Source organism: Carettochelys insculpta, chromosome 2 (assembly GCF_033958435.1).
Source record: "Carettochelys insculpta isolate YL-2023 chromosome 2, ASM3395843v1, whole genome shotgun sequence".
Taxonomy (NCBI): Eukaryota; Metazoa; Chordata; order Testudines; family Carettochelyidae; genus Carettochelys; species Carettochelys insculpta.
The window spans coordinates 96733208-96752715 of NC_134138.1; the positions used below are offsets into that span (position 1 = coordinate 96733208).

General features: G+C 43.3%; 1 protein-coding gene across 5 annotated transcripts in view; it reads left to right on the forward strand.

Annotated features, from left to right (window-relative positions):
- The window catches only part of ANKRD12 (ankyrin repeat domain 12), a 174042-nt gene that overhangs the window by 75086 nt on the left and 79448 nt on the right, over positions 1–19508 (forward strand). For 2 of the 5 annotated variants that reach the window (XM_074987439.1, XM_074987438.1), the window contains 4 exons: positions 611–679; positions 7705–7851; positions 17854–18054; positions 19086–19228. In XM_074987439.1, coding sequence (XP_074843540.1) covers positions 611–679; positions 7705–7851; positions 17854–18054; positions 19086–19228 — 560 coding nt within the window. Of the gene's footprint in view, positions 1–610; positions 680–2782; positions 2866–5222; positions 5342–7704; positions 7852–17853; positions 18055–19085; positions 19229–19508 lie in introns of those variants that run through there. The other 3 variants (XM_074987441.1, XM_074987442.1, XM_074987440.1) reach the window with 3 other exon arrangements.

Below are 19508 nucleotides of genomic sequence, written 5' to 3' on the forward strand. Positions count from 1 at the left end.
AAGTCAAATGTAAAAAGTAATCAACAAAATAGTGAAAGAGAAGTTAGGTTTTTTTTGTTTTGTTTTAAAAGCATATCTTTTAAACATATAGCATACTGTGAGTCAAATCCGGTAGATTATTTTTTTTATTTAGACTTAGTATTCCTTTTAGTAAGACAATTTCCATTCAAATTATATCTTTATAAAACAAAATTAAAAAAACAAGATATGAAACATGAAATATGAAAATACAAAAGACGTGCATTCTGAGATAGAGAAAAGCAAGAATATTTTACCTCAACATTTCCACAATGCATTTTACTAAGCCTTTTCTGCCTGTTGTAGTATATTGTACAGTGGGTTGTATGACATGATCTTGGAGTGATTTTACATATGATACATATTGCTATATTTGAATTTTGCTTGATTCAGGGCTCTTGATTTTTCAGGAATTTTCTGTGGATGTATGTGATTATCAATTAAAAGCTATTGGAAAAACTAGTCCATGAGACTTTGACTAAATATTTAGAGAACTTTTTAAATGGCGTGTTGGAGTTTCTCTTGTGTGTGCCATACTTCCCTCCTTGTTCTTCCCTCCACCCCTTTTCTCCTATGTCTTCTCATTCTGTAGATTCAGATCCAGGACATACAAATGAAAACTGGGGGGAGAGATTAATACCTTCTTACAGGACATATTCAGGTAAATGGTTTATAAGGTGCACCTGCTGTAGTCCAGTGTTTTTTTGTTACTATTGTTAATTTCCGTGTTTATCAACTATTTAGAGTTTATTTTAAAACACTTTGTGGATTCTAGCAGAAAGGTGGATAAAGAAACATTTCTGAATGACAAAGGAATGATTCTAAATAATGGAAATAAACTAAAAGAACATAAATTATATGGTACCTTTCATCATCAAGGATCCATAAGAGTAATTGTTTAACAGCATTCTGTAATACTAAACAGTTAGGACAGGAATATATTACTATCATTTGCTGATCAAAATATAAATTGGTAAACGTAGGCAAAACAGAAAATGATAGAAAATGACCAGTATATACTGCACTGCAAGCATGCAATACAAATCTTTAAAATGTGTCTAACTATGTTAATATTGGTGCTGGCACAATATTTTGCCAAACTGAATATGGTTAAAGCAACATTGAGATGTAATTCTGAAATAAAAGTTTAAATATTTAACTTTTTTGTAGAAAAGAAACATGGGCAATAAGTAGTATGAGTTTATAAACACAAATCATGCCAGACAAACTAGAGACCTTTATTTTGATAGAATTACTTAATTAGTGGATGAAGAGTACACAGTAAATAATCCATGGAAGAGATCACACCTTTTCATAGTTGAAACCAGAGTTCCATTATAGGCTTTATTCTTTCTCCCCCAGCCAAACTTTCTTCCTCTTAATAGGAGCTGGATAATGGTATGCCTTTTTTCTGTATTATTATTTTAATTTTCTTCTCAAACAAATATGAATAATTATAAATTCAGAAACAACAAGGCTGTGTCTACACTGGAGGGTTCTGTCAACAGAACTCAGGAAGCGTCTACACTTGTAAAGCCTTCTGTCGACAGAGTCTCAACAGAACTCAGCTTTTGCCTCAACAGAGTTATCACTTGAAGGCTGTGTCTACACTAGCCTGCCCCCTTTAGAAAGGGGGATGCTAAGGAGACACTTCTGGATATGTGAATGAGGTGCTGCAATGAATATGCAGCACCTCATTAGCCTAATGGCAGCCACAGCACTTTGAAAGTGCCACTTTCAATTGTGCGTGGCTCGTCTACACGGGGTCCTTTTTGAAAGCACCCTGCAGACTTAGAAATCCCCTTATTTGTATAACCAAAGAGAGTACTATTGACACAAGTGCAGCGTAGCCACTTCTGTCGATAGAGAGGCTTCCGGTTGCTGGGCCACCCTGTTTGCAGAACTGCCATCCAGCTTTCTGTCACCAGAGGGCAGTGCAGCCTGGGAGTTCTCTGTCAACATACATCATCTCTGTCAACAGAGCAAGTTGTGTGTAGATGCAGTCTTTGTACAGAGGTTCCATCGTGATTTCTCTATCAACAGGTGCTTCTCGTGTAGACAAAGCCCAGGAGTCCTGTGGCACCTTATAGACTGAGAGATATTTTGGAGCATAAGCTTTCATGGGCAAAGACCCGCTTTGTCAGATGCATGACCTATAATTTTTCATGCTTAAGGACAGTTTAAATAAAATTGTTTTTGAAATGTAAAGCAAAAATAGATTTATATTCAACAAGGAATTAATGATAGATTGCTCAGCCACTTCTCTCTTCCTTGGAGAGTGTTAAGTCTACAGTAATTGTGGGAAAATCAGGCTTTGCAGGGGGACAGCAGCAGGATGGGGAGCCTAGAAAGGTGAGCAGAGTCTGGATCAGGCAGAGAAAGGTTTGATACAGGTGTATGACAGAAAAGAAGGAAAGGGAAAAGGGAGAGGATAGGAGCAGAGAGCAGAATTCTTGGGGCTAAGGGAGGAAACAGATGCAAGCAGAGAGGGAACTGCAGGGAGAAAAGGGAAGAATAATGCAGAGGACTAGAGGAGTATGGAATGTGACACAGTTCTTAATGGAACTTAGGCTTCTAGGTTGCTAAGTCACTTTAAAGTTTTGCACTTAGTATATCAACATATGCCAATAATTCCTTTGCCCAGCTCACTGTTTTTTTTTGTTTTATGTGAAGTCTGCACTTGCACTTTGCCTCCTGTATGTTACTACAGTACACACTAATAGCGATTTGTCCAGCATCAGATTTTGCTTCCACCAACTGCAGACTTCTTGAAAGCTTTTATGAAAAAAAGATGATGAGAAGAAAATAGGAGAATGAGACTGTACCATTTCAAAGACTTTTCCAAATGTAAGATGCCCACAGCCATAGTCTGCAAACTTCTTATATCTTTAGAAAAAAATCCCTGTTTTTAGAATAATGCATTTTATGATCAGGGTAGATTGATTTAAATCATGTTCAGAATCGGTGATTTAAATAATTTTTGTTTAAATCATCAAGCAGGGAATGTAGGGTTAAATAAAGAGTTTCTAATCTTGTTTTGCATTTGTACTTTTTAGTTACTTGCTTAAGGAAGGTTGATTCTGATTGGCAGGTATCAATTACAACATATTGCTGTGCAACTAAATATAGCCTTTATATATACATTTCCTAAAACAGAGGACACACTTGTAGACAAGGTGGAGGAAGTAATGTCTTTTGTCGAAATAATATCTTGTGTTGGTCTCTGTCACTAAGAAGCTGGTCCGTTAAAAGATATTACCTCTCCCACGGTATTCCTCATACTGTGGGCCCAGCACAGCTACAACACCACTGCATATGGCTGTGCATATTTATTTAACCATTAATAGCTTAAAATATATTTATTCAGATTCTTAATTTTTATAATTTTATTATGTTAGAAAAGGTAAATGATTTTTTGTTTTCAAATTCTAAATAAATTTTACTTGTAATTTTTGTCAAGCTACATTTGGCTAGGCATTTAAATTCAATTAATGCATAAAAGTTGCATTTTAAAAAATTGTAGTGAAATAAAACTACCTTAAATGAGGGATGTTAAATTCTGTTTAACTGGTCAACCAGTTAAATGCTAGGTTTAATTAGCTAACCAATTAAATAGGGGAGGAGGCCTGCTGTGAACAGGAGCTGGTTCAGCTTGACTAGAGTGCCCCTGCTTGGAGCATGCTGGGGACCCAGGCTGCTCTGGCCTGGCTGGAGTGTACATGTGCTCAGTGCCACTGTGGGAGGAGATATGCTACAGCACTGCTAGAACAGCGGTCTGGCCCAAGAGGCAGGGGCACTTTAGCTGGGTAGGAGCAGCCTCTAGCCATGACAGCAGTGCTCCAGCCATGCCAGATCTGTCCTTGTCCATGAAAGGTTGGCTGCCCTGGCATGGCTGCCTGAGCTGCTCCTCCTTCTTTCCCAGCCACCCCTCCTTCCTTGGGACGACTGCAGATGGGGCTACTCCAGCCCATCTGCAGCACCCCTGTCCATGGCAGCCCTGAGCAGCTGGAGCAACTCCCTGTGTGGGGTGCTGCTCCAGCCTGTGCTGGTTAACTGTAAGTGGTAAGCCTCATCCATTTAGGATGAGGCTTACTGGTTAACCCCTTACACTTTAACATCCCTACTTTAAATATGTTAAGTATCTTTTTTCCCCTGTCCATAAGTATATCAAAGGTTGTTTTGCATTTAAAATTCATATTAAACAAAGCATATTTGTTAGTAGTTAATGAATTGAACTCTTGGTGGCCCCTCAGTATTGAAAACTACTAAATCTCATTCCATCAGACTTTGTTTTTATTCATAGATTGGAAAAGGAAAACCAGATAGCCTGCTTTTCAAGTCCCAAGCATTTTCTCAACTCTGAGTAAGCCAATCGTTGGACAGAACTAGTTGAATAAACTAAAATGGAGAAAATATTCTCTCTACACTTGCAGAGGAGGCTGCTGCTGTCAAATGTCAGTTTAACATTTCATCAAACTATGGTTCCACATACTTAGCTGGTGACTTCCTCAAGTTCAATCCCTTCACTTTATTTAAAACTTCAGCAGTAAATACTTACTACTTGGCTTTTTGAAATTTTTTAAAATAGTTTTGATTAAAATTGTTTTTCAAATTTAAAACAAAAGTATGTTTATGTTAGTCAACAAGGATACAGTGCTCAGGCGCTTCTCTTTTCCCCAGAGAGCAATTGTGGGAAAATCAGGCTTTTCAAGGAGGCAGTTGGAAGAGGGGGATATTAGACAGGTAAGTAGTCTTGGTCAGGCAGGTGAGGCTCATCTATTTAAATGCAAAACAGGCTTTGATTAAACTTACATAAGGAGAAAAAGATATGCAATATATATTTAGGTAGGGATGTTAAAGTGCAATTGGTTAACTGGTAAGCTTCATCAGTTTAAATTGTTAATAGATTATAGTTAGTTGTGGCCTTCAATGTATTGTCATAATTTAAAAATTGATTTTAAATAAATCTATTTTCTGAAAGAAAAATGTGTGTAAATTTAAAAATATTTATAATTATAAATTTCTATCCACATTGCTTGTCATACATGACTTGTATGCCTGCCAGCCCTTCATAATGTAAATCAGATTTGCAGGATCAGGTCAGGAAATATGGGAGGCTAGTGTCACTGCAAGAACAGAGCTGTGGTATAAGGGTGACTTAAATATTTTGAAGTATGGAAATGCATTTGAGTTTCTTTTGACAGTGTCCCAAGAAATATTAAAGGACTAATTCAAGCTGACTTGGCTACAAGCACTGTCTCATCAAATGAAAATTAATTGAAGTGATGGTAAAATGCAACAAGTTCAGTTGGGGAGGTGTTTGGTGAGTTGCCACAGGAATGAGTGTGAGAGACAATTTTAGTCAGAGTGGTGTGACGCTGCCCTTCCAAATTTAGCATTTTTCTAATGGCTGTACCATTTAGTTAATGTGTGTGTGTTTCTCTTTTTCACATTTTTTCCTTTTCATTTGATTTCATTTTATTCGATTTTTCTCTTCTATTATTTTCAGACCATTGCCACTTTCAGATTCTTGTTCACTAAATGGGTTAGTATGTCAGCCAGCTGAACAGAAGAAAGCAAGCACCTAAGCAGACATTGTCTGCCAGCCTACTTGAATTCTTTCCATCTCCTTAACCATAATTGAGAAGGCAAAGTACCAGTTATTGTACATAGCAGAGTATGGTCCTGTACATAATGGGTATGAGGAGGAGGTCTGAGCAGGCAGGTTAGAGAGAGAAAGTGATAAGGCGGACAGTGCCACTATGAAAAATTGTATTTCCTGCAATATGGTTAAGAATGGTTAAGAGGATTGCTTTCTGCATTTAATCCATTACTTACACTGGGTCTTTAAAGAAGTGAGACAGAAGGGAGAATATGTCTAGCAGTAATCTGTTCAGCAATTCTTTTTGTTCTGCTGCGTGACAACCTCAGGGCAATATACAGGACCTGTCTTCTAACAAGGCGCAAATGCAATCTTTAAAAATAAATAAATAAATAAAAATGAAGTAAAACAAGACCAAACCTCCAAAGTTGTAGGTAGGCATTTGAGGGCAAGATGGCAAGTAAAAATAAGGATCATAATATTTTATGCAAAGAAGATGAACTTACCTTTTCTTCAGAGCATTGATACACTATATGCATTTACTGACATCACTGAGAATAGAAAAAATAATAATCATCTAGAAGGGTGCAAAAATACAGGCAGTAATTAAAATGGTGTTTGTGCCGGATAAATGCAAGTTGAGTGAAAAATGGGGGGTGGACAGAATTGCTGGGCCCTGGGCAAAAGTCAGGGATGCCATCTCCACGCTCCTGGAAAGGGCAGGACTTCAGGCAGAAGAGGTAGAGAGAGGGCTAGCCTTCTTCCGCCAGCCCTTTAGTGTTGTCCAGAGCGTGCCTCTAAGGCCTCCAGCGACTCAGAATGGCCTAGAGCCCCTGGATGCCACTGCCTTTTAAATTGCCAAGCCCTGGGGCAGTTGCTGTGCCGCCGCCGCCCCCCCCACCCCATTGGCAGGTCTGGCTAAAACAATATATTTAATGGAGGAGATCTGAATAAGAAATAATTCTGTCAAAAAACAGCAGCAAACACTTGGAAAGAAGTGAACAAATAATTGATACTTTGAGTGTACAGTGTAATATGGCATTAATTTTAAAACTACCAGTGTAGTTTAGGGCTGTATGGTTAGAGGTAACAAAGCAGACATTATTCCCCTCTCTGTAAAGCTCTGGTGAAGCCACAGTCATAATAGCTACAGCTACACTAGCATTCCTTTTTCAAAAGAGGTATGCAAATGAAGGAAATCGAAAATGCAAATGAGGTGTCAGATTTACATGTCTGACACCTCATTTGCATATTCCTTTTGAAAGAGCTTCTTTCGAAAGAAGAAAAACAGTGTAGACATGGCTCTTTCAAAAATAAACCCCATTTTCAAAGCAACCCTTATTCTTAAAAAAATTAGGTTTCTTTAAGGTTCAAAATTTGAAATCTTTACTCCTAAATATTTGATATCTCGTCTAAATGTTGACCAAGGAAAAACACATAGTAGGTGCATGTACTGGAAGAGTACAAGCTTCAAGAAGGGGAAGAAATTACTTAGGTGGGACAAGGGGGAAGTAAAATTATGAATAATGAGATGAATTTACAAGCACCTGTAATATCACGAACAACTTAGTAATAATGAGTTTTATTAACTAGTAAGTCTCCTGAGAGTAACAAAGCAAAATCTCCATTTTTCTGATGTTTCCAAAATGTATTCTACAAAATACTTGAAGATATAGTTGGGGAACCATCTTGCACTGGGTTTAGTGTATACTAAAGCACCTTAAGGAATTTTTCCATCTCTTGAATCTGTGAAATATCAAAATTATGACTATGTATCAATCCGAAAAAAGTTAGTGACTGTATTTTGTTATTTGTATTATATGCTTCCACAATTTTAATTGCTTTATTAATGAGCACATTGTTCCAGCCAGATTAAGGCTATGACAAAACTGGGGGTTTATGCACTCCTTACTGAAGAAAAAGTTACACAAGTATGTATTAAGTGGGGCCATGTTATGTAGTGTTTTTTTCCCTCCAACACCCAGCTCACACAAATAATTGAAAATGGCTATTTCTGTCTATGTGTGATTCTGTACTGCAGTTGGCTATTTTTCAGAATCTTATTACAGTGCTAATATTTCCAGAGAAAGAAGGCCCAGAGAAGAAGAAAATGAAAAAGGAAGCTGGAAGTAAGAAGTCAACGCCAGTTAGCATTCTTTTTGGTTATCCACTGTCGGAGCGCAAACAGATGGCCCTTCTTATGCAGATGACAGCTAGAGACAACAGTCCAGGTGATACCAACTAGCAACTGAATTACCGTTCTCCCCTTCCTATCCTCTGAATACCTCACCATATGTCATATTTCAGTTTTGTGGAAGAATGCATTTTCTCTCAAATACTTTGATAGAAAATTCCTATCTTTAATTATAATATACAAAAGGATGTGTGAGGATTGCTTGGCAACTGATTCTGAATTTCCCATTTTTGACCATTCCAACTGTCAACACTTACGGTACATTTTGAGTTCACTCAATAATATATTCTTATTAGTTTAGGAGACAGTTAACCCTCACTAAAATCCATGGTAGTTTTCATATGGAGTGAAATGTATGTCCGCCTTGAAATGAGTGATAAAATTCCCATGGACTTTAAGCTGTGTCTATACTATGAGATAAATTCATATTTTTAACGCTGGGTTTTATAAATCCAAATTTGCGTATGCTTACCTTCCCACAAATTGGAGTTAGTGCTGCCACACTAAATCGCCAAAGATTGGCTGTTCCATCAGTGCATTGTGGGACTCTATCCCACAGTTCCCTCACCCCCTGGCATTCTGTTGTTTTTTCTCTCAGTATGGGGGGGAAAAATGCCTCACAAGTAGCTGTGGGTATGTGATGTCATATTCTGACATTGTATTGCCCTCATTCCCCTCCTATGGAAAACAAATGGCCATTTTTTCCAGAAGGAAAGACAAAAAAGTAGGGAATCCCAGGTGAAAGAAAACCAAATAGGCTGGCTTCAGACGGTGACTGAACCATGTAAACTGGTTGGTCAGCTGCTCTTCCCCTGTAGAAAGAACACCTTTAGGTATAACTTTTGACTGATCAGCCATCTAGCACACCAGATAGATTTGTTGTACCCACATGCCAGAATGACTCTGTTCTCTGGGATCACCCAGGTGACTGTGTCATCCCAACTGGCCACCTAGTCTGAGTGAAAATATTACTGGAGCAGATTACAGCTTGTGATATCTGCCCCTCCCCCCAACTCTGTGAGGGGATGTGGTTGAAGGACCAGTTGACAGGGTCCCTTCTGGGGCTTTCTGCATCAGGGGGGCCAGCCCTGAATGTCAATGACTGTGCCCCGCCCCCCCATTGCCAGATATCACAAAATGTATCTGCTGCTGTTCAAGGAGGTCATAGAGGAGGGATCTAAGCCACTAGCTATCATCTTTGAAAAGTCTTCCCCCTGTTGACAGCCAGCCCCCAAAATCATTCCTGCCTTTGGAAGCTTCACCACACTCAAGCCAGGATATGTGGGAGGCATTGTCGGATACATGTGGGACTTCTCTCGAGGCCAGTAAAGCCAGTTTAAACGGAAGTTATTTCCACGCTACCATTAATCCAAACGCCTACATTTGAACTTTCCGTTAATCCCACTTGGGTTGTCAGAGTAAGAACATTGGCTGTAGCACCCCCTAAGTTCAAAATAATGTTGTTTGATGTGTGAACAGTCACAATTCAAAATCGAGCTAAGTGTCTTAGATTTGAATTCATGCTGTAATGTAGACGTAGCCTTAGAGTCAGGATTTTCACCTCTGGCCTAGAACAGCTTTTTAGTGGCTAGTGCTGGTTACAGTAATAAATTATAAAAATCATTAAAGTCCTTAGTGTTACAGCTTCATCTTTGTAACACATTTTTGTTAACATAACTTAAGAATTTAACTTCCATTTCACTCTCTATGTGTTTATGAAGTTAATACTTTAACAAAAGTGATCTGAAGGTAAATGACTAAACTGACTTTCAGAATCTGGTGGTAGTTGGTAACCTATCAAGTTGTTCTGTTGTGGTTATAACCAGAGCAGTGAAAAGAAAGATATTTCCATTTTATGTAGGATTTTAATGTTTCAAAATTTGGTTTCATTCTGATTTGGAAAGGAAATCAAAAATTTCAAAATTTTCCATGAAAGAGGAGCCTGGAGAATACAGTTCAGGAATAGATGGTCTAGCTGGCTTACCTGAAGCTGTGAACTCCAGAAGGCTTGAGGTCCTTGTCTCAACGGCAGGCTAGTTGGATGTCTTGGAACCACAGACCCTGAGAGTCTGGGCTCCTGAAAATCTGTAAGCTGGGGAGCATGCACTTCCAGAGCTTTCCAGATCCTTATGAGCCTGATAGGTGAGCTGCAGGGGAGCCAAAACTACTATTTCGAGTGGTCCCCGTGGGTGCTCCACAATAGGTGTCGGGCTCGCCTGGCTCCGCAGATCGGAAATCTTCTAGCAGTTTCTCCTGGATCGCGCATGCGCCGGCGCGCGCCACCCCCCTGCGCGCCTCCGGCCGCGTGGACAATCCGGTCCCCGCCAGTTCCTTCTCAACCGCCATCGGCTGCAGACGGAATCTACTCAGGCTAAGGCCAGAGTCAGATTAAACAGTGGTTTTTTTCCATGTGTGATTTGTTGTTTTTCGGTTATTTAAAAAAAAAAAAGGGGGGGGGGCGAGAAAGCAAAGACAAAGAGAATACCAGCAAAAAAAAAAAAAAAGGAAACAGAGAGGAGCGGAGAAGAAAAGAGCAGACGTGAAGGCCATTAGGCCGCCCGCTGCCGCAGGCCGCTGATCACTTTTTGGGGTGGAAAGGCACGGATTAAGTGCTAAGTACCCTCTTAACAATAAAGGACTCACCACAATGGCCTCTTCAGGTTTTACACAGTGTGAGTCATGCCGTGAAGCTATGCTGGCCTCCGTGGGGCATAGCGAAGGCATCCGACGCCTGGGGGAATTACAGGCTACCCGGCTGCGTTCTCACTGTGCTCTGACCCCCCCCCCCCCTGCCCCAGTGCAGAGACGGAGGGAACTCTCCCTGCTCGATCCTTGCCGTGCATCTGCAGCAAGCAGGACGAGCAGAGCACACAGCTACCGACTGCATACTCAGGTGGCGGCACCGTCATAGGCGGCACAGACCCCCGCGGAACCAGTGGTACAGGGGTGCCAGGCACGGAGCCTGCAGGCACCGGAGGGGGATACCCGTGCAGCACCGCAGCTGACGGTGCCGAGTGCGGCGCTTACAGCGGGGCCGAGATTCCCGGCAGGGGAGGGGGCGGTGCTGGCCCCGCAGGGGAGGGGCAAGGCAACATCAAAAACCCGGCACCGCAGTCCATCTCCGGACAGGGCTGCACTGCTGTTAGCACTAAGCCCTCCCCCTGTGATACACACGCCGCACCGAAGGCCTGTGTCTCCACCAGCCCATCAAGGGGAAAAAAAAAAAACCCTCCTTCTCCGTTCCTCCAATCAATGTCACCATGGCTTGGGTCACCTTCACCATTTTCTGGGATTGGATACCCTGGAGTACTATGACAAGCCAGTTTCACCTCTATCGGTGTCGTCGCGGAGGTCTCGCTCTCCCAGACATTGGGGGTACACACCCCGTGAGTGGTCCAGGTCTCCATCCCCAGACCCTTGCCCATGCTGCCATGGTCGTCCTATCATGCTGGACACAGACAAACCACAGGCCTGCACCCAGGGGTAGGTCCCCCCCCCCGCCCCCCCCCGGCTGCTCAATACCCCCGTGGGCGCTCCCGATCGGGGACGGAAACACAGTCGTCTCAAGGGGAGTTAATTTTAGAACCCTGAGACTTTCCTTCACAGTCCTCCAGCGAGCAAGTGTGTCATCGCCCACGGGAATCCGAGGGTTCGAGGGAGGTTTACCTTAGGGGTTCCTCCTCATCTTCCCCAGACGAGGCCATGGCCCCCGGGGTGTCTCTCCCCTGGATGACCTTAAACAGTTTCAGGAGCTGTTCTAAAGGGTGGCTTTCACACATGACATTCAAACGGCAGAGGTGCAGGAGAAACATCACAAACTCCTGAAAAATTTGAGACCCCCAGCTTCATCCAAAATTGCTATTCCGCAGGACGAAGCCATTCTGGAGTCAGCCATTACTATATGGCAGACTCCGGCCTCTGTTCCACCTACAAATGAGAGAGCGGATAAGAAATACTTCGTCCTGGCAAAGGGCATGGAGTTCCTCTTCAGTCACCCACAACCAAATTCTTTGGTGGTCGGGTCGTCCCAACAGAGGTCAAAGGCTTCTCAGTACAAATCGGGGGATCGGACAAGGATGCTAAGAAGCTAGAGCTGTTTGGCAGGAAGGTATATTCCTCTCCTATCCTACGATTGAGAATGGCAAATTATGGGCACACCTAGCAAACCATAATTTTGATAATTACTCCGGGCTTACTCCCCTCATGGATTCACTTCCGGAAGACAAAAAGCCAGTGTTAAAGGCGATTGTTCAAGAGGGCTACGCAGCATCGCGGACGGGAGCCCAGATTGCCCTGGACGTGGCGGACACGGCGGCACATTCAACGGCTACAGCAGTGGTCATGCGTAGAGAATCCTGGCCCCAGATGTCGGGTATCTCGAGGGACCTACAGGCGAAGATCGTGGACCTTCCCTTTGATACACAAAAGCTGTCCGCAGACTCAACGGACGTGGTCCCTCACTCCAGTAAGGACTCGAGAGCTACACTTAGAACCTCGGACATTTATACTCCCCCATACAGGAGGGGAAAAATTTTATCCTCAGCAAAGACGCTACGCTTACAACTACAGCGTGCTCGATATCAACAGGGCTACGGCCAAGCGCGCTATCAATAGCGGCAACAGTACAGAACTCCTAGGCGACATTCTCAACAAAGCCGTACACCCTCAGGTCAGGCCTCAAAGGCAACAAGTTTGATGGGTATGTCGGGGGCTGCACTATCAATACCCTCACTCAATGCCACTCTCATCTCATGTTCCATCATCGCCTCAGACCGTTCCACTCCCAATGGCAAAAGATCACCACAGACAAATGGGTGCTGGAGATCATAGCCACGGGTTACACGATCCCCTCCCAGTTGCTTCCACCGACAAAGCCTCCCACTAGGCCTCACCTCGGGGACGCTGCCACAAGGCGAGGCTCAGGCAGAAGGTGACTCACCTTCTGTTCGTAAGGGTGGTGGAAAGAGTGCCGGAATAATTCCAGGGGAAGGTCTTTATTCGCGCTGCTTCCTACCAGAGAAGAAAACAGGACACTGGAGGCCCATCTTAGATCTTCGGGGCCTCAACCGTTACTTGCACAAGCAACGGTTTCGGATGATCACAGTTGCTTTGATACTCACGGCACTGGACGATGGAGACTGGGTTGCAGCACTCGACTTACGAGATGCTTACTTTCATATAACAATTCACCCGGCACACAGATGCTTCCTCCGCTTCACGGTCGGCCAGGAGCGCTTACAGCACAGGGTTCTTCTGTTTGGCCTCTCCTTGGCCCCCACAGTCTTCACCAAAACCCTGGCAGTGGTGTCAGCCTACCTGCACAGACAGGGGGTGTTTATTTTTCCCAGATCTGGGCGACTGCCTGCTGAAAGGGGACCTCAAAGGCAGAGGTCTAACGCATGATACACGTCACAACGGACACGTCTCTTCGCTGGGTCTAGTCATCAACCTCGCAAAGTCAAAGTTCAAACCCACACAACATATAGAGTTTATAGGGGCACGCAGAAGCTCTATCACAGCAGAGGTGTACCTACCCGATGCTTGCTTCCGCGCAATCAGTTCACTGGTGAAAGTCATTACATACAGCCCACGGTGCCGGTCTTAACGTGCCTACAGCTGCTGGGCCATATGGCAGCAGCGATGTTTGCGGTACAGAATGCTAGGTTGCACATGTCAAGCCTGTAGCATTGGCTGGTGAGCGTTTACAAACCGGTATCCCACACTGTCCGCACGGTGGTGTCGCCCACAACAGGGGTGCGCAGATCCCTGGCGTGGTGGGAAAACCCCGAGAATCTGCTAGTGGGGTGCCTTTTCACCAACCACAAATTTCTATTTTTCTTACCACCAACGCCTCCCACATGGGATGGGGAGCGCACATCGGCGACAAGGTAACGCAAGGGCTATGGTCCCCTGCGGAACAGGCACTGCACATATCCATACTGGAGCTCAGAGCAGTGTTCAACGCCTGCAAACATTTTCGAGATTACCTACCTGGCAAAGTAGTCGGGATTCAATACCGACAATACCTCCATTATGTTCTACATCAATCGACAAGGAGGAGCACGATCTCATGCCCTATGTGTGGAAGCACTCCGGTCATGGAATCGGTGCATCGCCGACAACATAACGTTGAAAGCCTCGCACTTGCTGGGCGCTCACAACGTGAATGCAGATCAGCTGAGCAGGCGCTGCGCAATCACGCACGAATGGCAGATCCGCTCCGATCTGCTACAGCACATTTTCGTACATGGGGGTTTTCCCCAGATCGATTTGTCTGCCACCCAGTACAAAAAAAAAAAAAAGAAAAGTGTCCCCAGTACTGCTCCAGGCCAGGAGTGGGGCGGGGGTCCCTGGGGGACGCATTCATGTTTTCATGGAAGGGCTCCCTACTTTACGCGTTTCCCCTGCAGCGCTTATCCGCAAGGTCTTGCACATAGCCAGAAGGGAGAGAGCTCGCATGATACTCATAGTCCTGCTTGGGATAGGCAGCAATGTTTTCCCTTGCTTCTGCGCATGTCGGACTGCCCACCGCTCCCTCTACCTGTGGTGCCGGACTTACTCATGCGGGCTCAAGGATCCGTAGTGCACCCGCACCCTCAGGGTCTGCACCTACAAGCATGGCTACTCCATGGCTCAGCTCCTTAAAGAGCACATGTATGGAGGGAGCACAAGTAGTCCTGGAATGTAGCCGAAGGACCTCCACCAGGAGGACTTGCAAGCGGAAATGGACTCGATTCACAGCCTGGTGTTCCGCCAAGCAGTTAGCTCCCCTTGACGTCCCTATACCTGTAATACTAGAATACTTATTGGACCTCGAGAGGCGAGTTTTTTCTCTATCCTCGCTAAAGGTCCACCTCACCGCTATATCAACCTTTCGGCGTACAGAGGGAGGGCCCACGATATTTGCCCATCCTATCGTTCTCAGGTCCTTGAAGGGGCTGGTAAACCTGCACCCCTCCTCAGAAACCGCTTCCACCATCATGGAATTTGGACTTGGTGCTCAGCACGCTATCGGGTCCACCTTTTGCACCATTAGCCACAGTTCCCCTACATCTCCTTACGATAAAAACAGCCTTCCTCCTTGCAACTATGTCAGCCAGCAAGGTGAGTGAGCTCGCGGCAGTGATGGCAACGCTGCACTGCACAGTATTCTCAAAGGAGGCGGTAATCTTAAGGCTGCACCCAGCCTTTGTTTCAAAAGTCTCTTCGGAGTCCAATCTTAACGAGCCAATAGTTTTACCCTCGTTTTACCCGAAGCCTCACAGCTCCTGCAAGGAGGCACGCGTGCATCTCCTAGATATGAGGAGGGCATTGGCCTTCTACACAGACAGAACTAAGTCCTTCCGGAAAACGGACAGGCTTCTCGTCTCTCTTGCTCCCGGGTCAAAGGGAGAAGGTTTCTCTTCACGGAGAATCTCAAAGCACATTGTGTCCTGTATAAAAATGTGCTTCGAACTCCAAAAGACTCCTTTGCTGGCCCCACCCAGGGCTCACTCCACCAGGGCGGTGGCAGCGTCAACAGCCTTCTTCAAGGGCATCGTGTTAACAGACATCTGTAGAGCAGCAACCTGGTCATCCTATGACACCTTCGCCAAGCATTATGCCCTGCCTCGGGTACTCCAAGAGGATACCGTCTGTCGACAGCAGTCCTCTCGGGGGCAAGCTGCACATAAACCGATTACCCACCTCCTTACTTGGGTTATTGCTGGGTAGTCACCTATTGTGGAGCACCCACGGGGACCACTCGAAGAAGAAAGAGAAGTTACTCACCTGTAGTAACGATGGTTCTTCAAGATGTGTCCCCGTGGGTGCTCCACCACCCACCCATCCTCCCCGCTTCGTATCTCTGTCTAGTGTTTTTCAGGAGCATCCGAGGCGGTTTGTCAAGGAACTGGCGGGGACCGGATTGTGCACGCGGCTGGAGGCGTGCAGGGGGAGCGGCGCGCGCCGGCGCATGCGCGATCCAGGAGAAACTGCTAGAAGATTTCTGATCTGCGGCGCCGGGCGAGCCCAACACCTATTGTGGAGCACCCACAGGGACACATCTCAAAGAACCATCGTTACTACAGGTGAGTAACTTCTCTTTACAAGCTTCTAGGTTCTCAGCTCCCTGGAAGGTGGGGACTGGGTATACCACACGTTGAAATTAAGTAATCATGAGTCATCTTATGTACACACAAAGTATATGAATCAACACTGTTTCACACTTGTTATGGTGGGGCTACTAATTATTGTAACCAATCCATGTACAAATCAGGAACTGTTCACAAGCTATAGAGTATGCTAGCAAGCAGAGCTGCAACTGCAAGCTTATCATATGTTCCTTTTGCAGTTTAACTGCATGTTCTTCACAAGATAACTTGTTTATTTATGTTTTGTCCATTCTTAACCTCTGTTTCTTTAGTTCTCTTCCTTCTTGCATTGTTCATGCAAGACTACAGCTCTCAAGATATTGGGCAGATTTCCAATGGAAACTGTCTACTTTGTTAGGCACTAAAAATGGACTGAACAGAGACGCTGGATTTATGGCCTGTTACAACAATCCTAATACGCTAACCCTATGCGTGCAGAGGAATTAATGGGCCACTCTACATGGAACAGATTGAACAGGAGCAGTTTACCCTTACTCTCCATGCTAACTCATTATCCTAAATAGTCTGTTCCATCTTGCATTTTGTTGTGCTGCTGGGAGTACCTTTTCCAGATCTGAAAAAAGAGGTCTGTGCAGCTGGAAAGCTGCTTTGCCTGGCTGGTCTCTCACCAACAGAATTTGAGTGGTAGCTGTGTTTAGTCTGTGTCTTCAGAAAACAAAGAAAGCAGTCCTGTAGCATCTTAAAGACTAACAGTATTATTTATTAGGTGATGAGAATTCATGGGGAAGGCCCACTTCTTCAAAACTGGAGTATTACTGAGCGAAAAAAAGAAGTGGGTCTGTCCCACAAAAGCTCATTACCTAATAAATAATATTATTAGTGTGTTAAGTGCTACAGGATTGCTTTCCTTGTTTTTTCAACAGACGCTTGTTCAGTGAAAGTTACTGCCTCACCCACCTTGTTGCTTTGTCAGATCATCACCAAAAGTGTCTCCACAGAATGTTTTCTCTGAGTATTGCTGACCATCTCTAATTCTCGTGACTTATGGTATTTTCTACTTGAACAGTACCTTCTTATTATTTCAGAAAAATTTGTTACTTCAAATGAGTGCATATTTGTTTCATTCTCTCTTTTTAAAAAAAAAATCAGGGTTTTTTCTCTTAGAAGATGCTGAATTGAGATTTTTATAACTTGAAAGCCATTCTATTCATAAAACATGTATATTTTGGCAGCAGTTATGCAAGATTGTCTCTGGGTTCCTATCTCTGCTCTTAAGAGAATAATTTGGTGTCATATATATATATACACATACACACACGCATAATATAATATAATGTATTCAACTTGTGATCTTTCTCCTTAAAGATTGTAAAAAGATTTTGGTGAAGTAAACTTAGGGCCAGATTTTTGAAGGTATGTAGGTGGCTGGTAGGATTTTCAGAAGTGCCCAAGAAAATGCTTTTGAAAGTCCCATCAGGACCTGTCTGCACCTTTAGGCATTTAAATATCTTTGAAAATAGGGCTGAAACACAAATTGCTATCTTGTTACATATAGGTCATTAACTACTCATCAGTTGGTAACTGTTTAGCAAAATCACCTCTTGTGGGAGATTGAGCCTTAGGTTGCACTAAAGAGGGCAGTGCAGAAATTTTTGAATAATATTACTAAACTCAGATATGGAATCAGTCCAGTCCTATGATATCCTGAAATCTCTTTGCAAGGAAGTGAGAGTATATGGCAAATAAGAGGCCTTTGTACACTCTCTTTACCTTGCTACCTAAGAAGTGAATATGGTTTTCCTGAAGTCATTGCAGTATATTTGATCAATAAACTATGGAATCTGTTAAAGGACATAACCAGTTATTGACCGTAACACTTGAACATACTGAGAAAGTAAATAAAGTAAAGCAAATTTTTACTGACTATTTTAAAATTTATTTTATAGATTCCAATCTGCATCATCCTTTACAGACAACACCAACACAAAAGAAAACGCCAACCTCCTCCTCAAGACAAAAAGACAAAGTTAATAAAAGAAATGAACGAGGGGAAACTCCTTTACATATGGCTGCCATCCGAGGGGATGTTAAACAAGTTAAAGAATTAATTAGTCTAGGCGCAAATGTGAATGTAAAAGATTTTGCAGGTAAGGTTGTTATGCCTTCATTTTGTTCAAAGTCAGCTATAGTCTCTAATTAGAAAAATTCAAAATTAGTTGTGAATTTATAACAAGTCAGACATAACTCCAGTTTAATCCTGATATAAATTAATACTGTACCTTAAAAAATTAGCAGAAGTCTCTCAACTTGTGTCAAACTAGTGATGATACTAGTTGCAGGTGGATGAGGTTGGGTTTGTTTGAGTGTGGGGGTGGTGTGTATTAATAGGAGCATTCCATGGGCCCAGTTTTCATCAGGACCCTGTCTAAAAATAAGTGTGCGTATTTGTGTGTGTATATTAAAAAAAAACAAAAAACAAAAAACTGAAGATGGTGAATGGTGAGAGGAAGACTAGCACTTTGTACCATTTGTATTTATTTATACACTCACTTACTTATTGGGTTTTAGGTACTTTTTTGTAATTATACTAAAAAATAGAGACTTTTTCTTCATCTGCTTCTGATTGACTTGTCTCATTGACCAGTATTTTTTGCTCATATCATGGTAGAAATGGGTCATGGGAAGGTGATCAACGGAGAGAGAGTAGTATCTTTGCAGATGAGTTCAGTGCCACTTGCGCACAAAATTGCAAAGAGGAAGAATGACGTTTGTAAGAGGCAGCTTACATTGATGAGGTAGAACAGTAGGTAACATTTCATCAGCTTTGTCTTTATTGCTCTTCATAGCAATGCAGACAGCTGGCGCACCCTCTTCCACTTGCAGCAGTGCTGCCAGCAGGGACGCTCCAGCCAAGCCAGAGCAGCCCTGGTCCCCAGAATGCTGCAAATGGGGACACTCCAGCCTGGCTGGAGCAACCCCGGTCCACAACAGAGGGGCTGCTTCATCCAAGCTGGGCTGGAGGGGCCTCCCCAGCCGCCTTCTACCCATTTAGTTGGTTAAACATTTAAACCTAGCATTTAACCAGTTAACCAGATAAACAGGATTTTACATCTCTACTTTAAAATAATATATTTATGTTGGAAAATCAAAAATTAAATATTGACTTCCACAATTGTAGGTTGGACTCCACTTCATGAAGCTTGTAATGTTGGTTATTATGATGTTGCTAAGATTTTAATAGCAGCAGGAGCAGATGTGAACACACAGGGACTTGATGATGATACTCCACTTCATGATTCTGCTAGCAGTGGGCACAGAGATGTGAGTATGCTTTAGGAAAAAAACTGGTAAGCATCTGTAGGTAAAAATGTCGAATCTAGTGGAAAAAAGTGTTGTTGCATCTCCCATGTAATCCTGATTCTGTTGTTTTTCTAGCATTTTAAAATCTTTTGTTTTGCTTTTTGCCATGGTCCATACTCCACATTACATATCTTCTATTCTAGTCTGTACTTCAGTGTAGGAACAAAGTCTGGACACCGTGTATGAAGCAAGCAGAAGGGTTTATTGCACACAGCGGTGGTGGGGTGTCACTTTGTGTGTT